This window comes from Salmo salar, chromosome ssa04, assembly GCF_905237065.1.
Source record: "Salmo salar chromosome ssa04, Ssal_v3.1, whole genome shotgun sequence".
NCBI classification, from domain to species: Eukaryota; Metazoa; Chordata; class Actinopteri; order Salmoniformes; family Salmonidae; genus Salmo; species Salmo salar.
Genome location: NC_059445.1, coordinates 75,947,201 through 75,968,226, shown reverse-complemented (window position 1 = coordinate 75,968,226; position 21,026 = coordinate 75,947,201). Strand labels below are relative to the sequence as shown.

The following is a 21,026-nucleotide window of genomic DNA, read 5'->3' as shown; positions in this document are numbered from 1 at the left end:
GAGAGCGAGAGATCATCATTTGGGTAATAGTAGGGCTCTGGGACCTTCTTCTGATTAGGATGTTGTTGGAGAGCTTTACAGTACTGTACATCAGTTTAACCAGAGGAGATCTCTCTGTTATGTATTGTTATTTACAACAATTTCACTTAATGTCCCTTTGAGTCCCTGACAAATGTATTTTACGTATGTGTAATAAGCTGCAACGGTCTCACTCTTATGCATTTGAGTTGTCCATTCCCCAAGAGACACATAAATGTATGAACTGTCAGTTCTCAAGTATTATCTTTGGTTGTAAAAGGAACAGAAAGCATAATATGCTAAGTCATAAAAGAACGATGTGTTGGCATTTTAGTAATTTATTACACACTGATAAAAATGTCAACATGACCAGGTTTATTTAAAGACGTATGTTGAGAATCAGATTCTACTGAGGGTCATTTTATAACGAAACCAGACATTTACAGAAGATGCACCTTTCAATCCAATCCAACAGAATCCTTTCCCTTCTCCATCATCTTTTGTCATTTATCAGATGTTACATATCAGTGTGTGTGGATGCCTTTCACCCTCATCCATTATATATCTGCAACATTTGCGCTTTCGAAAATTTGGTTTTATTTCCGATTTATTTACATTTGTATGCCTGATAAATAAATGCACAAGAAAACAAGAAACTCCCACAGGCACCTAATATTGATCAAAGACCCAACTTTGAAAAGCAACGATGGATGATTCTCGATGGAGGATTCTCGATGGGGGATCACTTGGTCTCCAACATAGGGGATCGGTTTGAGGTACTTTTACATGTTACAGCTGATGAATGTAAAAGGGTAAGGGGTTGGAAGCTCATGTTTAAAAATGTGCCACAGATTCCACAGCCAGTGCTATGGAGCAAATACAATGCCTTCCTAAATGAGTATGCCAGAATAACAACAAGTGGTGTGGGTCCACTTTCCACTATGAAATAAATTGTAGCTCAGGTTTTCATTTGCTAAATGATAGAGGAACCCTTCAGGGATTTAGCTATCTCTAAAACTAAAGTGCTAGCTATGTGGAAAAGAAAAACATTTATTCATCCAGTCTGCAATTCATCAGTCTCAGATTATATTATCAAATCTGATTAATTTTATCCTCAAATAAAAATATTTATGTGAACTTGATATACTTTGGCTTGAGGTTTTCAATTGATTAACTTTATTACCATATCCCCCCACCAAAAAATGCAATCAACATTCAAAGCCATCAACTTTCCATCAACCATCATTAGATTCAGACCTGTACATCAAGAAATAATGGAAGAGTAATTCACAATCACTATCAACTTTGTGATTACCCAGCAGAAAAAAATGGTTAAACGGCTAAGTAGGTTGCATGGTTGATTAAAGAGTTAAGCTTTTTACAATACTTTTTTAATTGGAAACACAACGGTCAAAGAAAAAAGTTAATTAACGTGGTGCAAAGCTGTCCTTGCATAGCACAAAGCTGACTACATACATGTAAAGTATGCTTCTAATGTGCAAAATGCATAACAATAGGTTGGTACAAACAATATTTATCACTATCTTAGCTAGTATGTTTTATGAAATAGTCATATATGCATTATGTATATTATATATATATTTATACTGTTTTCGTCATGATATTAAACATCCATACAATACGTTTGAATTGAATTATCTATGTATTTATATTTGTACATTTCACACGGAACTTGTGTTCCTGACGCAGTTTGAAACAGACTACTCTGTGCACGGCAGAGTGAACCTGCATACTGAAAGCCCTCCATCTCCAGGAATGGATTCTGTCTATTGGTCATAATGCAACTGACTCTCTCCTTCTCTCTCTGGGAAACACTGACCTTTTCACCCCTGTGCACTGATATACAATACACTCTAGTCTTTCTACAAGGTCCAGAGATGTCGTCACCACTGCACAATGTCCAGTACTATAAAACCCACTTACTGTAAAAACACCCAAACCCATGCTATACAGTACCCCCACTCTCAAATTGGATCATAGATTTCTGAAAGCAAGTCAGGTGCTGACGGCTTGAAAATCACAGAGAAGAAAAAATAAAAGCTATCGCTCGTGATCGTTAATCCAAAGATATTTTGGATTACAACAATACACATGGAACTATGACTACTGAGATCACCATAAAGCCACCATGGATATCACCCTGGACAATGTATGTTTTAAATTCAGATTTTCAAAAAGCCCTTGCTAATCAATATTGCTACATCAACAGAATTTGAGAAGGACAATTAACTTTAACTTGCCACTTCTGGGAAAACATTATCTGTTGGAATGAGAAAATAAAAAGATAGCAAACATGTTTTCACGTTTGCTTTAGAATCTGTTGGTTCTCTCTGAGGAGGGATTGACATCATGCTACAAAAATATAGATATTCAATACTGTCAAAGAACTACAGGACATTTCCTATGCGCAGAACATAGCACTAGCCAATAGAGTTGAGTGCCTCCGCCTTCTCTCTCATCAACATCAAGCAGCAACAGATGCAGTCCAAAAATAAGCATTCCTCTAATGGCATGTGAGACTGAAGGCAGCGTAGCAGGTACGTTTTGAGTGTTGTCTAAAACATCGGCAACAGAAGATGGGAACTACGGCACCATCACAGGGTCACGGAATAGAGCAGGATGGAAAACTTAGTGTCATCAATCATGGGAGTAGCCTTTCCTTAGTGGCACTGCTCTTCACTCTCAATGTGTTTGCCACTGCCCGCCCGGTGCAACACTCAATGCTACCAGCCATCTTAGAAAGTTTACAATGTTGCTGACAGTCCTCTGGGCCCTGTACAAATGTCCCTTTAGCGGCTCATCTCTGCCATAGAAACCAGAAACCAAAATAAAGAATAATAGTGTTTTTTAATTCTAAATATAAAATGCATTCCGACATTTAGATTTCGACAGTTTTACATTCTTACTCATTACTATCCCAGACCTTGACACATTGTTGGTGGAAGTAGGCACATACACACAGCTATGGAATTAGTTGAATATATATTAACTTATACTTGATAAGTACTTGATAACTTGATAACCATTGGCAACGTTGACCAGCGATCAGTGGAACACTGACTTGGTAAGAAACAGTCACTTTGGAGTGAACCAGTAAATACTCTCTTCATACAAACTATTTTCAATGTTTCATAAACAGTTAAAGAAAGAAAACCTATTTTTTTGACAGGAGTTGTATATGTATACCATTAGTTACTCTTTGAAAAGCTTAAACATAATGTTGACATCTCTAACACTTGATCATATTTACAAAACAACTAAATGAATATTATTCCTAATGTTGCACATAGAAATAATAAAATCATTTAGCTTCTTCTAAAATCGATGAATGAATGACATTGTTTCCATTGAGACATGTTTTATTGCTATTGCTGAACCCCTATCTTGATTCTTTCAACAAAAGGAAATGAACAAACCCCAAAACATCAACTACAGAGAATAGAGGAATATTTGATGAAGATTGAAGGTAGCATTTTGTCACTGATATCAAACAAACTGGTCCATCGGTCAAATAAATGCTGATTGATCTTTGAAAAGAAAAATGCCCAATCCATGCAAAAACACGATTTTCTTTTACAGTGTTAAAAATGTAATGCAAAACAACAAGTGAACATATATCAGAAAACAAAAACAAATAATAGATCCTTAACAATTGTTGGGCTATGTGCATTTGTAGAACTGCATTCTCTTGTGTATACCATATATTATTTATTACATATTTTCTTGAGTAGCATAATCCCTCCCCCCCAAAAACAATTCCCATGAAATAGTCACCACATTGCTCAGATCCTAAGACCTTTACTCTTTTCTATTTTTTTTTATCTTGGAAGGTATTTGACATTAAAGCAATGTGGCGACTGGGAATTCAACCAGCATGGAAACCATGTTTTCAGAAAATAAACATTCGGGAAAAAAAGAAAGGGGGATTGAGATTAGTGGGATCCCGGGGTCATACCCTGTAATTTAGGCTTTTTATTCAAGTAAGTTGCCCAGTAGACCAGGTTAAAGGTTCCAAAGAGTAACGGGAAGGCTATTCTGGCGATCCTGTCGATCTTGCTGACGCTGTTGAAGGTCTTCTTGGCCTCTGGTGGCTTGGGCTTTGGCTCTTCCTTGGGCTCAGTGGGGGGAGGGGGAGCACTTTTGGCAATGGTGGCCAAACCAGGATCTCTGGCAATGTTTGGAGCGAAGGCTGTAGCAGTAGCGGCAGTGTAGGCTGTGGTGTTGTTCTTCTTCAGGAGGGACTCCTTCTTCTTCTTTTGCTGCATGAGAGGTAAACAGACAGTTCCTTGGGTTAGCTTATGAGAAACCAACCAACAAAGCACATTGAGAAGCTAGCAATTTACATTTCGGGACAACCTTTACAGATAAGTATAACAAAACATGGCAAAACATTGTATGAGAGCTTGTCTAATACCACTCTCAGTGTTGTTCAGGAAAAGCTGAAGACCACATAGCATAGTAATGTATTGTAGTTGTAACTGCACTGGTGACACAGTGACAAGCTGAACACTATGGAGGAACACTAAACTATTCATGTTCTTGTCATGTCCCATGAATCTAATTTTCACTGAGATGAGCAAATGACATAAAACCAACCCTCCATGTTGTGCTCCAACTAACTGCTCTGGTTTTAGGTAGAACACTCCCGATCTTGATGTTTAGAAACAATTTGAGGTTTTTTATCTTAATATGTCACAAAATACGTAATTTATATTTTTTTTAAAATACAATATATTTTATGGGGGATAAGAGGAAGAACACCTTCTCTGGCACCACACTTTTTCCATCCCAGGCGTAGCCCCTCTTTGTGAAGTAGTTGACTGTAGCAAACTCAATGAGGGCAGAGAAGACAAAGGCATAGCAGACTGCAATGAACCAGTCCATGGCTGTGGCATAGGCCACCTTGGGGAGAGAGTTCCTAGCACTGATACTGAGGGTGGTCATGGTCAGCACAGTTGTCACTCCTGTATGGACAGAGAGGGAGAATGGGTTACATTCTAGAATGGAACAAAGCATATTCTTGCTTGTTTGGGTTTCACATTGTAGGCTAAATACACATATTACATCCAACAACTACACACTCTGTCCAATCTAGCACGTGTGGGCATTTACAAAATGGTGATGTTCTGGTCAGAGTAATACACACTGTTGTTGACATATGTAACACTGCACATCTTGAATCAGTAACAACATAATTGGTCACTGGGTAAAATTGCTTAAATGGATGAAGCATAAGCTACCATTATGTTGGCATCCTGAACATTACATTTTGATTAGCTGCCGCAAAGCTTGCCAACTTCTCCAATGCATCCCTGATTCCAACTTCATGCATTACCAGAAAAACGAGGCTGCAGCCCCAGAGAAATAGGAATTATCATGTCATGCCGGTGGAGACATCATTTAGGTTTGATAGAAGCACCAAAACACATGCGTTTCTTTTTAAGCCTGCATAATACCTGCGCACAAAAGGTTGGATGAACTTAAAAACAGAAAGAAGGAGGGTGTTAAGCCTACAGGGTTATGTGAGGTCATCATGTACTATAGATGGGGCTTGTTAAAGCAGAGGTGAGAGCAGGGCTGTTGGAAAAGAGAAGCAGGTCAGGGGATGTCTGTCGGTACATTGCTCATCCACACGGACTGCTGCAGATGTTTACACCACAAAACAATAACAGCCCAGCGGCTTACACAGAGAACTCGGCTGGGGCCAAGGCAATTCAAGGGACAGAAGGAGAGACTGGTCATGAACTGGCCAGTATACAGAGTCTTCCTCCACCACCCCTGTGTTATACTGCAATGGTACTGGCTAAAACAGGTATATAGAGAAAGGATAGTGTTAGCCTTGTCAGCAGAATCAGAATCACTTATTCATGAATTACATTTACCCATACCTAGAATTTGACTTTATGAATTGGTGCTGCCAGCAATAGACAATGTACAGACAGGATACAGACACACAGTCAACAAAGTCAACATACTGTACAAATACATTGGACATTGGACATAAAACTCAGGAGTATACAGTAAGCTGAACTCCAACATACGCTTATAAACTACTGTTGTCTCTCCCTACTCTGCTCTGCTCTGCTTGGATGACTGTGTTGACTGAGACTGAGATGGAGAGATTAGACAAATCAGAGAATCAGCCTGGTGTTTTAGAGATAGGTTAAAACTCAGTGACTCCATTGACCTTGGTCCTGTGACTTGGTTTGACCTTGGTCCTGTGACTTGGTTTGACCTTGGTCCTGTGACTTGGTTTGACCTTGGTCCTGTGACTTGGTTTGACCTTGGTCCTGTGACTTGGTTTGACCTTGGTCCTGTGACTTGGTTTGACCTTGGTCCTGCGACTTGGTTTGACCTTGGTCCTGTGACTTGGTTTTTAGCCAACCTTATTCTAATTAATTGTACTCCTTTTGAATTCCTTTTGTTGATGAGAATAGAAAAGAAAACTATTTTTCTCACGGTGAAATGCAGAATTATTCTAGACTTCACAAAAATATCACGAAGAAAATTTGAAAATAATTTTCCATGGTGGTGTGTGAGGCTCTTTGATGTCTATTTAACTCTTATGACCTTACTAAATAAAAACATTTTTTTTCAATCACAAATGAGACAGCACACGCACGCAATCTCAAAGCCACGAAAGCATCTGGCAGTGGAGCGATTAACGTTCTCCTCTGAGCTCTGAATGTTATTGTTTGCCATCAGAATGATGAATTCTCTCGTTCCGATGATGTGATGATGACTCATAGTCCTACATCCCATTCACGCTCATTCTATTCTGAGTTCATAGAGTTACATGAGGCTTACAAAGTGATGCTAATAATACAATCACGTCAGCAACAAATAATAAAACAATTAAAAACTAAAATGTCCCCAAAATATGCATGTTCACTCCATTCCACTCCATTTGTAGAGGGACCACTAGATTTTGCAGATAGCCTTGTATAAGGCCAAGCTATGATATCATTTCTACTCGACTAGAGTGCTATGACAGCGGTGGAATTACTTTGAAAGGTCATACTACCATCCAGATGTCTTTTCACTGCCATAAAAACAATCATAAAGTCGACCTCGGACACTTTTCTTTATTGTACGGTGTCAAATCAGCTTTCTATTACTGTCATCATGTGGGTCCATCATGGGCTTAGAGTGTTTTTGTGTCAGGACAGGGCTTCACAGTAGAAATAGCTAGGTGTTGTGAAAGGCAGCGTCGCCAACATGACATTATCCCCTCAGCAGCTCAGTCACCTCAGTCTAGATCATCACTGGCTGGATTTCCATGCTAGGAGATTTGCCGGGGGTGATTAGAAGTTGAGGTCCCCTACACGCCACCCTTTTGTTAGGAGCTCAGCTGGAATCCATCACAACTGCATCTAACCGTGCCTGAAGAAGATTTGCAGGGGGACGGGGGGTTTGGATGGATAAGTGGGTTTGGGGAAGTGGGAGGGGCATGCACCAGCCAGTCATGAGGCTGGTTTAAGGCAGAAGCCTCCATCCCTCATTTCCCCACCACACTCTTTCCCACTATCATAAATAAAGACAGCAAGCTGTGTTGCCATGGAAACAACTCGCCGGCTCTAACTTTGTTACTCTTCACAACCCTTCCCCCACCCCCTAACAAAACAAGTGTTAAAATCCCAAATGATGTGTGGAATGCAAACAAAGTCATGTGTTGGGCATGGTAACATTTACTTATAGAACAGAGAAACCCTGTTCGGGATTCAGATTCCTTCTCATCTAAATGAGTACAGCGACTGATTCATTAAATTACTCTATTTGACCAGTTGGACTAATAGACTGTGCGTGGTGGCCCTTATTGAACATCTGGAAAGTTCTGTGTGGATTAGTAGTGGTTTAGCTAAATTTTTGGTATTCCTTCCACTCAATTTAGCTCCGTGTGCAGAAGCACTGCCATTTGATTCAGATCAACACATCTTCTAACAAGGTTTGCCTCCACACACACAGTAGGTAGCAGGGAAGAACATTTTAGAGATAAAGAGTAATAGTGTGAAAAAGGTACACTGCAAAAATGAAATTAGAAATGTCTGTGGAAAGGTGGGGCAATGAGACGGTCATACCTTGCTTGCTTAGATAGAAAACGCTGTCACAAGGAAATCATGGATGAATCATAACCAATAAATCAAGTATATCAAATGAACTCTCAAATAAAACTCATATTTAACTTCTGTGGTCCTCTCTATTCACCTATCAGAGAAGCCTGCTGTGTCAACCTTAAGGCTACTGCTTTATTCATGGCTTATCAATAACTAAAACGTATTCTGTACGTCTAACCATGCCAGTGGCACACAGCAACCCAGAAGATGTTGTATAGCGGTGCTCTGGGACTGTTTGAGAGAGTGTTTACTGGGGGGAATGTTGCAAGAAAGACATGTGCCAGCATCACATCTCCATAGCTGACTGGTCTGTCCACCCACAGTCACAAATGCATGCTCTTCAACCGATCGCTGCCCGCACCTGCCCGCTCATCCAGCATCACTACTCTGGACGGTTCTGACTTAGAATATGTGGACAACTACAAATACCTAGGTGTCTGGTTAGACTGTAAGCTCTCCTTCCAGACTCACATCAAACATCTCCAATCCAAAATTAAATCTAGAATTGGCTTCCTATTTCGCAAAAAAGCATCCTTCACTCAAGCTGCCAAACATACCCTCGTAAAACTGACCATCTTACCGATCCTCGACTTCGACGATGTAATTTACAAAATAGCCTCCAATACCCTACTCAATAAACTGGATGCAGTCTATCACAGTGCCATCCGTTTTGTCACCAAAGCCCCATATACTACCCACCACTGCGACCTGTACGCCGACGTTGGCTGGCCCTTGCTTCATACTCGTCGCCAAACCCACTGGCTCCAGGTCATCTACAAGACCCTGCTAGATAAAGTCCCCCCTCATCTCCCCTCACTGGTCACCATAGCAGCACCCACCTGTAGCACACGCTCCAGTAGGTATATCTCTCTGGTCACCCCCAAAGCCAATTCCTCCTTTGGCCGTCTCTCCTTCCAGTTCTCTGCTGCCAATGACTGGAACGAACTACAAAAATCTCTGAAACTTGAAACACTTATCTCCCTCACTAGCTTTAAGCACCAGCTGTCAGAGCAGCTCACAGATCACTGCACCGGTACATAGCCCATCTATAATTTAGCCCAAACAACTACCTCTTCCCCTACTGTACTTATTTATTTATTTTGCTCCTTTGCACCCCATTATTTCTATTTCTACTTTGCACTTTCTTCCACTACAAATCTACCATTCCAGTGTTTTACTTGCTATATTGTATTTACTTTGCCACCATGGCCTTTTTTGCCTTTACCTCCCTTATCTCACCTCATTTGCTCACATTGTATATAGACTTATTTTTCTACTGTATTATTGACTGTAAGTTTGTTTTACTCCATGTGTAACTCTGTGTTATTGTATGTTATTGTATGTGTCGAACTGCTTTGCTTTATCTTGGCCAGGTCGCAATTGTAAATGAGAACTTGTTCTCAACTTGCCTACCTGGTTAAATAAAGGTGAAATAAATAAAAATAAAACACACACACACACACACACACACACACACACACACACACACACACACACACACACACACACACACACACACACACAACCACCCCCCCCACACACAACCACACACCCTCCCACTGTCTCTCTCTCTATCTCTCTCACTCACTCTCTCTCGCTGTCTCTCTCACTCACTCTCTCTCTTGCTGTCTCTCTCTCTCACTCTCTCTCTCACTCTCTCTCGCTCCCAATCTCTCACTCTCTCTCTTTCACTCTCTCTCCCTCTCTCTCTCTCTCTCTCTCTCTCTCTCTCTCTCTCTCTCTCTCTCTCTCACTGTCTCTCTCTTTCTCTCTCTCTCTCTCTTTCGCTTCCATTGTACCTTAATCAGCAGATATATCAAAAAGCAGCTGGGCACAGCACAGCCAGTACATACACTGTGAATAGCTTTAAGAGCAGGGAAGAAAGACAGCTAATCTTCTGAGCACAGTTGATGTCTATGACAGCCACAGAGAGAGAATAAAGGACAGGGTATTTGCTCCAAAATGTAATATAACGTAACATATTCATTCAATTTTCGTTTCAGAGCCATATAATCATTACCATATATGTATTTTATTTTATTGGGATGATAAATAAATAAATAGCAAATAGTTTTTCCACTGCAATAATCTGGCTCTGAATTTATCTGCCTTCTTTATCGTAACAACGACAAATAGATAACCCTACCTAACCCACTGCTGTGTTTTTAAATTGCCTATTTATCTAAAAGGGAGGCTGTGTGTGTATGCTGTGTTTTCTCACTCACACGGAATCTATAAACCAGGAGTTAATACACTACAATATCTTATGTTAGTTAATATGACTTGATGAGACAAATACTACTACCCTAATTTCACTCATTATTTCTTAATGTCTTGAACAAGTTACATTTGAAGAGTTGATAAGACATGCTTGTTACAAACATCAGTATAAAACATTAGTACACATACAGTACAGTATAGTACAGTATAGTACCGATACAAGCGTGTACAGCTGATTATTTGAATCTTAAATTCAACTGTCTCAACTGAAAAACAATCAATAAGAATAGCAACCATAAATTAACTGTTTGTCAATAGCCTAGAGTTGATTGAAGCACCGGTGTGTCAATCTAAGTTACATAACAACACGATCCCCATCAAAATCTTTCAGTTTAAGATAGAGATACAGTGCCTTGCAAAAGTATTCACCCCCTTAGCATTTTTCCTATTTTGTTGCATTACAACCTGTAATTTAAATGGATTTTTATTTGGATTTAATGTAATGGACATACACAAAATAGTACAAATTGATGAAGTGAAATTAAAAAAATAACTTGATTAAAATAATTCTATAAATAAATGTAAATTAAAATGGTGCGTGCATATGTATTTACCCCCTTTGCTATGAAGCCTCTAAATAAGATCTGGTGCAACCAATTACCTTCAGAAGTCACATAATTAGTTAAATAAAGTCCACCTGTGTGCAATCTAAGTGTCACATGATCTCAGCATATATACACCTGTTCTGAAAGGCCCCAGAGTCAGCAACACCACTAAGCAAGCGGCACCACCAAGCAAGCGGAACCATGAAGACCAAGGAGCTCTCCAGACAGGTCAGGCACAAAGTTGTGGAGAAGTACAGATCATGGTTGGGTTATAAAAAAATATCAGAAACTTTGAACATCTCACAGAGCACCAATAAATCCATTATTAAAAAATGGAAAGAATATGGCACTACAACAAACCTGCCAAGAGAGGGCTGCCCACCAAAACTCACGGACCAGACAAGGAGGGTATTCATCAGAGAGGCAACAAAGAGACCAAAGATTACCCTGAAGGAGCAGCAAAGCTCCACAGAGGAGATTGGAGTATCTGTCCATAGAACCCCTTTAAGCCATATACTCCATAGACCTGGGCTTTACGGAAGAGTGGCCAGAATAAAGGCATTGCTTAAAGAAAAATGTAAGCAAACACGTTTGGTGTTCTCCAAAAGGCATGTGGGAGACTCCCCAAACATATGGAAGAAGGTACTCTGCTCAGATGAGACTAAAATTGAGCTTTTTGGACATCAAGGAAAACACTATGTCTGGCACTAACCCAACCCCTCTCATCACCCCGCGAACACCATCCCCACAGTGAAGCATGGTGGTGGCAGTATCATGCTATGGGAATGATTTTCATCGTCAGGGACTGGGAAACTGGTCAGAATTGAAGGAATGATGGATGGCGCTAAACACAGGGAAATTCTTGAGGGAAACCTGTTTCAGTCTTCCAGAGATTTGAGACTGGGACGGAGGTTCACCTTCCAGCAGGACAATGACCTGCTAAAGCATTCTGCTAAAGCAACACTCAAGTGGTTTAAGGGGAAACATTTAATTGTCTTGGAATGGCCTAGTCAAAGCCCAGACCTCAATCCAATTGAGAATCTGTGGTATGACTTAAAGATTGCTGTACACCAGACGAACCCATCCAACTTGAAGGAGCTGGAGCAGTTATTCCTTGAAGAATGGGCAGAAATCCCAGTGGCTAGATGTGCCAAGCTTATAGAGACATACCCCAAGAGACTTGCAGCTGTAATTGCTGCAAAAGGTGGCTCTACAAAGTATTGACTTTTGGGGGGGGGGTTGAATAGTTATGCATGCTGAAGTATTCCGTTTTTTGTCTTCTTGTTTGTTTCACAATAAAAAATATTTTGCATTTATATTTATATTTAGGCATGTTGTGTACATTAAATGATACAAACCCCCTGAAAAATCTATTTTAATTCCAGGTTGTAAGGCAACAAAATAGGAAAAATGCCAAGGGGGTGAATACTTTTGCAAGCCACTGTATTGCGTCTCAATCCACCGCATCTGCCAGTGTAGCACTTCCGCATCTGCATTGAAAGGTGGCAGAGTTACAGCAGTGTTTGTCAGACCGTGTCACCATCTCATCACGAACATGATGGTGTTCTCTAGGACTCGTCTGAAGGTAACCAGTTCCGGTTTAAAAAACTAATCTAAGTATGAAGGTAGTTTTGTTCCTACCCAAAAAATAGAGCTTCAATATGTGTAAAAAAAGATATATGTATATATTTCCTACAACACTTCAAAACCTTGCTTCTTATGATTAATTGTTTTACTGTCCTTTTCTGCCCTTTTTGTCACTTTTATGGGCTTAGAAGTAAAGGCCCAAATCAATATTTTTATATACACTGCTCAAAAAAATAAAGGGAACACTAAAATAACACATCCTAGATCTGAATGAATGAAATAATCTTATTAAATACTTTTATCTTTACATAGTTGAATGTGTTGACAACAAAATCACACAAAAATAATCAATGGAAATCCAATTTATCAACCCATGCAGGTCTGGATTTGGAGTCACACTCAAAATTAAAGTGGAAAACCACACTACAGGCTGATCCAACTTTGATGTAATGTCCTTATAACAAGTCAAAATGAGGCTCAGTAGTGTGTGTGGCCTCCACGTGCCAGTATGACCTCCCTACAACGCCTGGGCATGCTCCTGATGAGGTGGCAGATGGTCTCCTGAGGGATCTCCTCCCAGACCTGGACTAAAGCATCCGCCAACTCCTGGACAGTCTGTGATGCAACGTGGCGTTGGTGGATGGAGCGAGACATGATGTCCCAGATGTGCTCAATTGGATTCAGGTCTGGGGAACGGGCGGGCTAGTCCATAGCATCAATGCCTTCCTCTTGCAGGAACTGCTGACACACTCCAGCCACATGAGGTCTAGCATTGTCTTGCATTAGGAGGAACCCAGGGCCAACCGCACCAGCATATGGTCTCACAAGAGGTCTGAGGATCTCATCTCGGTACCTAATGGCAGTCAGGCTACCTCTGGCGAGCACATGGAGGGCTGTGTGGCCCCCCAAAGAAATGCCACCCCACACCATGACTGACCCACCGCCAAACCGGTCATGTTGGAGGATGTTGCAGGCAGCAGAACGTTCTCCACGGCGTCTTCAGACTGTCACGTCTGTCACATGTGCTCAGTGTGAACCTGCTTTCATCTGTGAAGAGCACAGGGCGCCAGTGGCGAATTTGCCAATCTTGGTGTTCTCTGGCAAATGCCAAACGTCCTGCACGGTGTTGGGCTGTAAGCACAACCCCCACCTGTGGACGTCGGGCCCTCATACTACCCTCATGGAGTCTGTTTCTGACCGTTTGAGCAGACACATGCACATTTGTGGCCTGCTGGAGGTCATTTTGCAGGGCTCTGGCAGTGCTCCTCCTGCTCCTCCTTGCACAAAGGCGGAGGTAGCGGCCCTGCTGCTGGGTTGTTGCCCTCCTATGGCCTCCTCCACGTCTCCTGATGTACTGGCCTGTCTCCTGGTAGCGCCTCCATGCTCTGGACACTACGCTGACAGATACAGCAAACCTTCTTGCCACAGCTCGCATTGATGTGCCATCCTGGATGAGCTGCACTACCTGAGCCACTTGTGTGGGTTGTAGACTCCGTCTCATGCTACCACTAGAGTGAAAGCACCGCCAGCATTCAAAAGTGACCAAAACATCAGCCAGGAAGCATAGGAACTGAGAAGTGGTCTGTGGTCCCCACCTGCAGAACCACTCCTTTATTGGGGGTGTCTTGCTAATTGCCTATAATTTCCACCTGTTGTCTATTCCATTTGCACAACAGCATGTGACATTTATTATCAATCAGTGTTGCTTCCTAAGTGGACAGTTTGATTTCACAGAACTGTGATTGACTTGGAGTTACATTGTGTTGTTTAAGTGTTCCCTTTATTTTTTTGAGCAGAATATATATATATATATATTGACCTAGATGTGTGTATATATATATATATATATATATATATATACCTAAAGGGGTCCTACAATTCTAAATCAAATAGCTAAATGATCCACAGTATAACCATCTTAAAACAATTCCATATGTCAGCTTATGCATCTAGGTCAACCTCATTCCCCTACTCCTCTCTCTGCCATGTGATGAACAGAACCAGGTAGGCAACAGCACCACAGGAACCCTGCAGCAAACATAGTACAGTCTAGGACTGGTGCTGAAAAACCCTCTTCCTTACACTCACATAAAGGCTGTATTATGGAGCTCGGAAAGCTCTTTTAATAAATACTAGGCCAAGAGAGACGCTGTCATGGGCGATGCGCAGAGAGAGGAGAAGGTAAAACAAGGACAACCCAGCTAGACCGTGCTCTGCTCTGCTAAGGAGAAGCATGCTTCAGACTGACCAACAAGAGTCTTCCTTTTGGACGCTGTTGCGTACGAGCTGACACACACACAGCACTCTCTCTCACATACACGCACATCCACAGTCACAGCCACACTCAGCCAGCATAGAAGTTGAAATTCCACTGTGAACAGACAGTAACATTCAGCCAGCATAGAAGTTGAAATTCCACTGTGAACAGACAGTAACATTCAGCCAGCATAGAAGTTGAAATTCCACTGTGAACAGACAGTAATAAGATAATTCTACCAATCTGGTTTATTATACTGACTTTAGAAAACCAACCAATGTGAGTGTCAGTGATACTTTTCCTTCGTTTTGACACAAACTCATTCATTGATGGGCGACCGACTTACTCTATCAAAATTGAGATCTAGTGTAGTAATTGAATCCAGAGCTACATGTGAAGGGACGTTAGTAAGGCAATGTGACGAGGATCACTCTGTTCCCATCACACTCTCAATGAAAGTGAAGGTCTGCTGTGGTTTGTTACCACTGAGTGTATGTCAACTGGTTTACGTTTGGCATGAAGTAGTAGAGACTCACCGAACACAGTCCTGGCTGGGACGGACTCTCTGTTGAGCCAGAAGGACACCTGGGACAGGATCACCGTCATGATGCAGGGCAGGTACGTCTGGATGACAAAATAACCAATCTTCCTCTTCAGGTGGAAGTGTGTCGTCATGACAACATACTCTCCTGTTTTTCGGGAAGGTGGGATGGAGGGAAACAGAAACAGTTGAAAATCAGGAGAAGGGACTGTGTCATCTGAGTTGGAGAGCCACTTCATAGAGCTCTAGTGCTCCTGTGAATCCTAAATATTTGATCTGATATACTCCAAAAATGTGTGAGAATACAGTTCTGTCTGCGTCAACGTACCCCCCTCCCAAAACAGAAATAAAAGCCAATTAGAAAAAAAAAGATATACAAAATATTACATCCAATTAGTCTATGTAGTGTGATGGTTTTGTGCACTCCATAATCTTCAGCTGTCGTGTAAGACTATTAAACCATACCGAAGAGGAAGTCTGTCTATGTGCTTTGTAGAGGTTAGTCATGTTACACACATGGAGTAGTTTTATTGGCAGACATTTATTACTATTGTTTAGGTCTCATTTATCAACTAATTCAATAATGTGGCATGGAGTTAGTTGATAATAACCCAATTCATCAATGCATTTAGAGCAATAACATATTGAATGCTCTGCGACAGCATTGGGAATGGCTTAGGTCAGTGTGGCCCGCCAAATTTGGCCCGCGGGTGGATTTATTTGAAATATGTTGCCAAGTATTCCCACGCAGAGAGAAACGTGATTGTATACAAATGTTTGCAAGGTTTGAAAGGATTCTGTTTTAGTCAAATATTAGATTTGTTTGAGCTTCTTGCAGTCAACTTGCATACAAATGATTTGTAATCATGTTACCGGCCCCCGACCATCGGCTCAAGAAAAAAACTGGCCAGTGGCGGAATTGAGTTGATGGTCCCTGATTTAGGTAGTAATACATTAGCTCTTTATGTTTGACAGAGATTTCAACAAAGGAATCATTCAATGGTCATGCAACATTAATTACATTGGTTTTGATAAATCAATGGTTCCTCAGAATTAGCATATACAATTGAATGAGATAGGTATTGACACTTTCAAACACAGACCAATACAGAAACACTCAAATCTACCTTTCTGCTTGCAGTTAAATGCACTGTAAAGGGGTCACCGATTTTACTTTGTCACTACCTTTGCCAGTATCAATGTACCAAAAAGAAGGGAAAGGATGTGATGCCCACAAGGGAAATGAGAAATCTGGGACATGTTCTCAGAGTAAGCCTACAAACACAGAGCAGTGGAAGTGAGAGAACAGAGAGGGAAGTTTAGTGTAGGTAGCCACTACATGACCCAAAGTATGTGGACACCTGCTTGTCAAACATGTCATTCCAAAATCATGGGCATTAATATGGAGTTGGTCGCTCATTTGCTGCTGTAACAGCCACCACTCTTCTGGGAAGGCTTTCAACTAGATGTTGGAGCATTGATGTGAGGACTTGCTTCCGTTCAGCTATAAGAGCATTAGTGAGGTCCGGCACTGATGTAGGGAAATTTGGCCTGGCTCGCAGTCAGTGTTCCAATTTATCCCAAAGGTGTTTGATGGGGTTGACGTCAGAGCTCTGTGCAGGCCAGTCAAGTTCTTCCACAACAATCTCGACAAACCCTTTCTGTATGGACCTTGCTTTGTCTCTCTCTGCCTCTGTCTCTCTCTCTCTGTCCATCTCTCTCTGTCCCACTTGCTCTCTCGCTCGCTCGCTCCCTCCCTCCCTCCCTCCCTCCCTGCCTCCCTCCCTCCCTCCAATGTCTGCGAGCTTTACACCACTCCAGCCGACACTTAGCATCACTCATGGTGATCTTAGGATTGTGTGGGGCTACTCGGACATGGAAATCCATATTATGAAGCTCCCGACGAACAGTTATTGTGCTGACGTTGCTTCCAGAGGCAGTTTGGAACTCGGTAGTGAGTGTTGCAACCGAGGACAGACTATTTTTTACGCGCTACATGCTTCAGCACTCGGCAGTCCCGTTCTGTGAGCTTGTGTGGCCTACCACTTCACGGCTGAGCCGTTGTTGCTCCTAGATATTTCCACTTCATAAAAACAGCACTTACATTTGACTGGGGCAGCCCTAACAGGGCAGTAATTTGACGAACTGACTTGTTGAAAAGGTGACATCCTATGACGGTGCAACATTGAAAGTCACTGAGCTCTTCAGTAAGGCCACTCTACTGTCAATGTTTGTCTATGGCGATTGCATGGCGGTGTGATCGATTTTACACACCTGTCAGAAATGGGTGTGGCTGAAATAGCCGAATCCACAAATTTGAAGGGATGTCCACATACTTTTGTATATATAGTGTATTTTACAAGGGAAACAGACCTGTGCTGGACTGGACAACCCCAGAGTCCACACTTTGCCCCATCAGATCATACTGGTTGAGCCGAGAGCCATCTTCAGCCACCACAACAGACTGGGCTGCTCCTCTTGTCCACACGTACACAACCTCAGCCCTGGTGTAAGCATCTGTCAGAAAGAAGAGAGAGCAGTGGTGTGTATTCATGGATGCCAAGGAGAGGCAGGCGTCCCCAAAAAATTACCAAGAAAGAAACATAAAAAAATTAATATTTTGTTTGTGTTTAATAATTTTCCTTCAATTCGCAAGTGGCTGAATGTATCTCACCGGAGAAAAGCATCTGAGCAAGCGAAACAGCGCCCCTCTATCTCTGTATGTGTAGGCCATCTATTTGATGCTGTCTGGTCAAAAAGAGTATGACATTGTTGCCGCCCGTAGCATTGAATGCAAAATACAAAATACTAGCCAATCAGCGTTGCGCTCAACTGTGAACGGCCCTGGGGCACCAAAAAAAAGCCAGTTGGGATTTGGGATCACTCCAATCACATCACATCGAGAGCAATACGTCATTGACAGAAACAACTCGTTGTGTTGTTGTCCTCCGGTGGCTAGCCAGAAATCAAAAATTGTCCCTTTCCTAAATTAGCCATGGATGGAGATAGGGATTTGGACTTGTGGTTTTACTTAATTCTTCGTACTGGCCAACGATTAGAACGGCGATTCTGATCCAACCAAAAATTCATACATTGTGCCTCTGGCCTGAGAGGATGGAAGTTCAAAATGTAGCTAGATGTAGAAGGCTAATGTTAACTAGCTAACGTTGCCCATATAAGGAAGTTAGGCTAGCGAACAAGCATTTTAGCCAGGTAGCCTAGGACAACAACAAAAACAAAGTGTGTACAATGTGACAGAGTCATAGACCGTAGAGAGAGTCAGCATGGTTTTTCTACTTGCACAAACGCATGTACACACACACACACACACACACACACACACACACACACACACACACACACACACACACACACACACACACACACACACACACACACACACACACACACACACACACACACACACACACACAGAATTCAGAACCATGGACCTCCACAACATTTTTTAGGTTTCCGTTGATTAGACAAAATTGTTTTTGGTGTCATTTAGTTGTCACTGTATTAGACATAGGTGATTGGATGATGATGAAATGTTGAAGTTGAAATGGCGCTGGATTAGTTGAGGGAGCGCCTGTTTTCTTTGAAACTTGTGGTAACTCTCTGTGGTTCTAAATCAATAGTTGTTTAGTAGTCAGAAAACGTGGGGAACATTAACTTATCATGCTGTAGGTCATGTAACTGTTTGTTACATGCAATATGCTTTGTGAACTTCACCGGGAAGAGGTTGCTCTCCGGTTTTGTGATGAAACAAAGGTGTGGTTCAATTTATTCTGCCACTGTGTGTTCTTACTGTCTCTGCCTTAGGCCTATATATCACAGTGGCAAGGCATATGAACTAACAGTTTGTAGAGAAAACAACGCAATTATCACAACACATAGGTTGTAATATGGCTTTTTGTTCTGGATTCCCCAGTGATTTTACCCACGCACCGCTACTGAGAGAGAGGGAAAGAGAAACAAACAACATCTCAATCTGACTGACCGTTAAACAACCAAGTCAGATTTCTTCCCACCTGGTGACCTAGCCAACACGTAAAGTGTTGCTTCAGCACTGTTGAGGATTTGTACTGCAGGGGAGCCTCATCACTGAAATATTTAGCGAGCCAGTTTAAAGTTGAGAGTTGGTCTTTATTCAAGGTGTGTTATTCTGAACAAACTGACTCATTATCGTTGGGCTCCCTCTCTCTCTCTCTCTCTCTCTCTCTCTCTCTGTGTCTCTCTCTCTCTCTCTCTCTCTCTCTCTCTCAATTCAAAGGGGCTTTATTTGCATGAGAAACATCTGTTTACATTGCCAAAGGTAGTGAAATAAACAATAAACAAAAGAGAGAAGACATAAAGCATCAACAAAAAACTATTTCTCCCTCTCGACTTCTCGAGGATAATTTGGCGTCAGAAGACCTGGCAGCAATGAGCAGCTGGCACAATGGAACTGGAAGTATGACAGGGAGTACTGCCTCCGATAAACAGAGGTCTACAGTATGCTGGCGGGTCTTGGTGGGGCCTGGCGGGCCTGGGAGGCCAGGTCCTGCCTGAGAACAGCTGTTACGCCACTGTCAACTCCTATCAGGTACGAGTACTGGGTTTCCTGTTGGAAGGGAAAGACAAAGAGAGCGGAGGAAAACAGTGAATCACTCACAGCTGCCGAACTTCAGTGGGCAAGCATGGGCATCCATGGGGAAGTCCTCCAGGTGCATGGGACACTCTGCCCTTACGGTCAGTCTGGAGGGAGGGAGGGAAAGAGAGAGAGCGAGAGAGAGAGAGATAGAGAGAGACACACACAGAGAGAGAAAGATAGACAGAGAGAGAGAGAGAGAGAGAGAGAGAGAGAGAGAGAGAGAGAGAGAGAGAGAGAGAGCAGACGAGAGAGAGAGAGAGAGAGAGAGAGAGAGAGAGAGAGAGAGAGACAGAGACAGAGACAGAGATGAGAGCAAGATAAGATACAACAAATTCCTTCTGCAAATCTAATTGAAGGAATGGAGGGACAGTGCTGCAAAGCTCTGAGCCACAGACTTTTGCTGACAGCACAGTGAAAAGGGGAATGTCAAACAAACCATGACATGTCACCCATTCGTCTTCTCTACGACATAAATATTAACTCACACTGCGTCCTTATCTGCTAATAAACATGTTAAAGAATGTTTTATGGCCACCCTCTGTGACCCACACGTTAGCTCCATTTTGTGGGCCATGGAAATTCACATCTGGGACCATTATTTATGATGATTCAGCTCAAATGAAAACTCACAGCGAGCCTCCACTCTACCACTCTAGTCTACACTACTCGCTCCACTCACTATGGGTCTTGGTGCTCTCCACTGCCACTCCTTTTTAAGGATAAATCATTTTCTGGATACCAACAGTATTTTCTAGAGCATAAATTACCAAAACATTATAATGTACTAGAGTCCCGATCATCGTGGGACTGATAGACGTATGCTTATTATCTGTAGAGAAAACCACGTTCCGCTTCCCAGTGAGGATTTCCACTTTCCGTGTTAAAAGTACCTCTTCCTAAATCTAATATGAAGAAAGCAGACTATATCCCAGTTGGGAAAATGGTTTCTCTCACCTCATAGTATAGAGCAGAGTTCCCTCCTCTGTGATTCGTAGGAGTTTGTTGGGCATAGTCATGTTGTGTGCCA

The 21,026-nt window shown here is 42.0% G+C and overlaps 1 protein-coding gene across 5 annotated transcripts in view; it reads right to left on the bottom strand.

Moving 5' to 3' along the window:
- Window positions 1-325: 325 nt before the first annotated feature.
- Window positions 326-21,026, bottom strand: part of gabra1 (gamma-aminobutyric acid type A receptor subunit alpha1) — a 33,901-nt gene continuing 13,200 nt past the window's right edge. For all 5 annotated transcript variants that reach the window (XM_014198037.2, XM_014198038.2, XM_014198036.2 and 2 more), the window contains 6 exons: window positions 20,954-21,026; window positions 20,021-20,103; window positions 17,737-17,880; window positions 15,359-15,511; window positions 4,801-5,003; window positions 326-4,298 (listed from right to left, as the gene is read on the bottom strand). The exon at window positions 20,954-21,026 is cut by the window's right edge and continues 148 nt beyond it. In XM_014198037.2, the coding sequence (XP_014053512.1) occupies window positions 3,972-4,298; window positions 4,801-5,003; window positions 15,359-15,511; window positions 17,737-17,880; window positions 20,021-20,103; window positions 20,954-21,026 (983 nt within the window). In that variant the 3' untranslated portion in view covers window positions 326-3,971. The remainder of the gene's footprint in view (window positions 4,299-4,800; window positions 5,004-15,358; window positions 15,512-17,736; window positions 17,881-20,020; window positions 20,104-20,953) is intronic.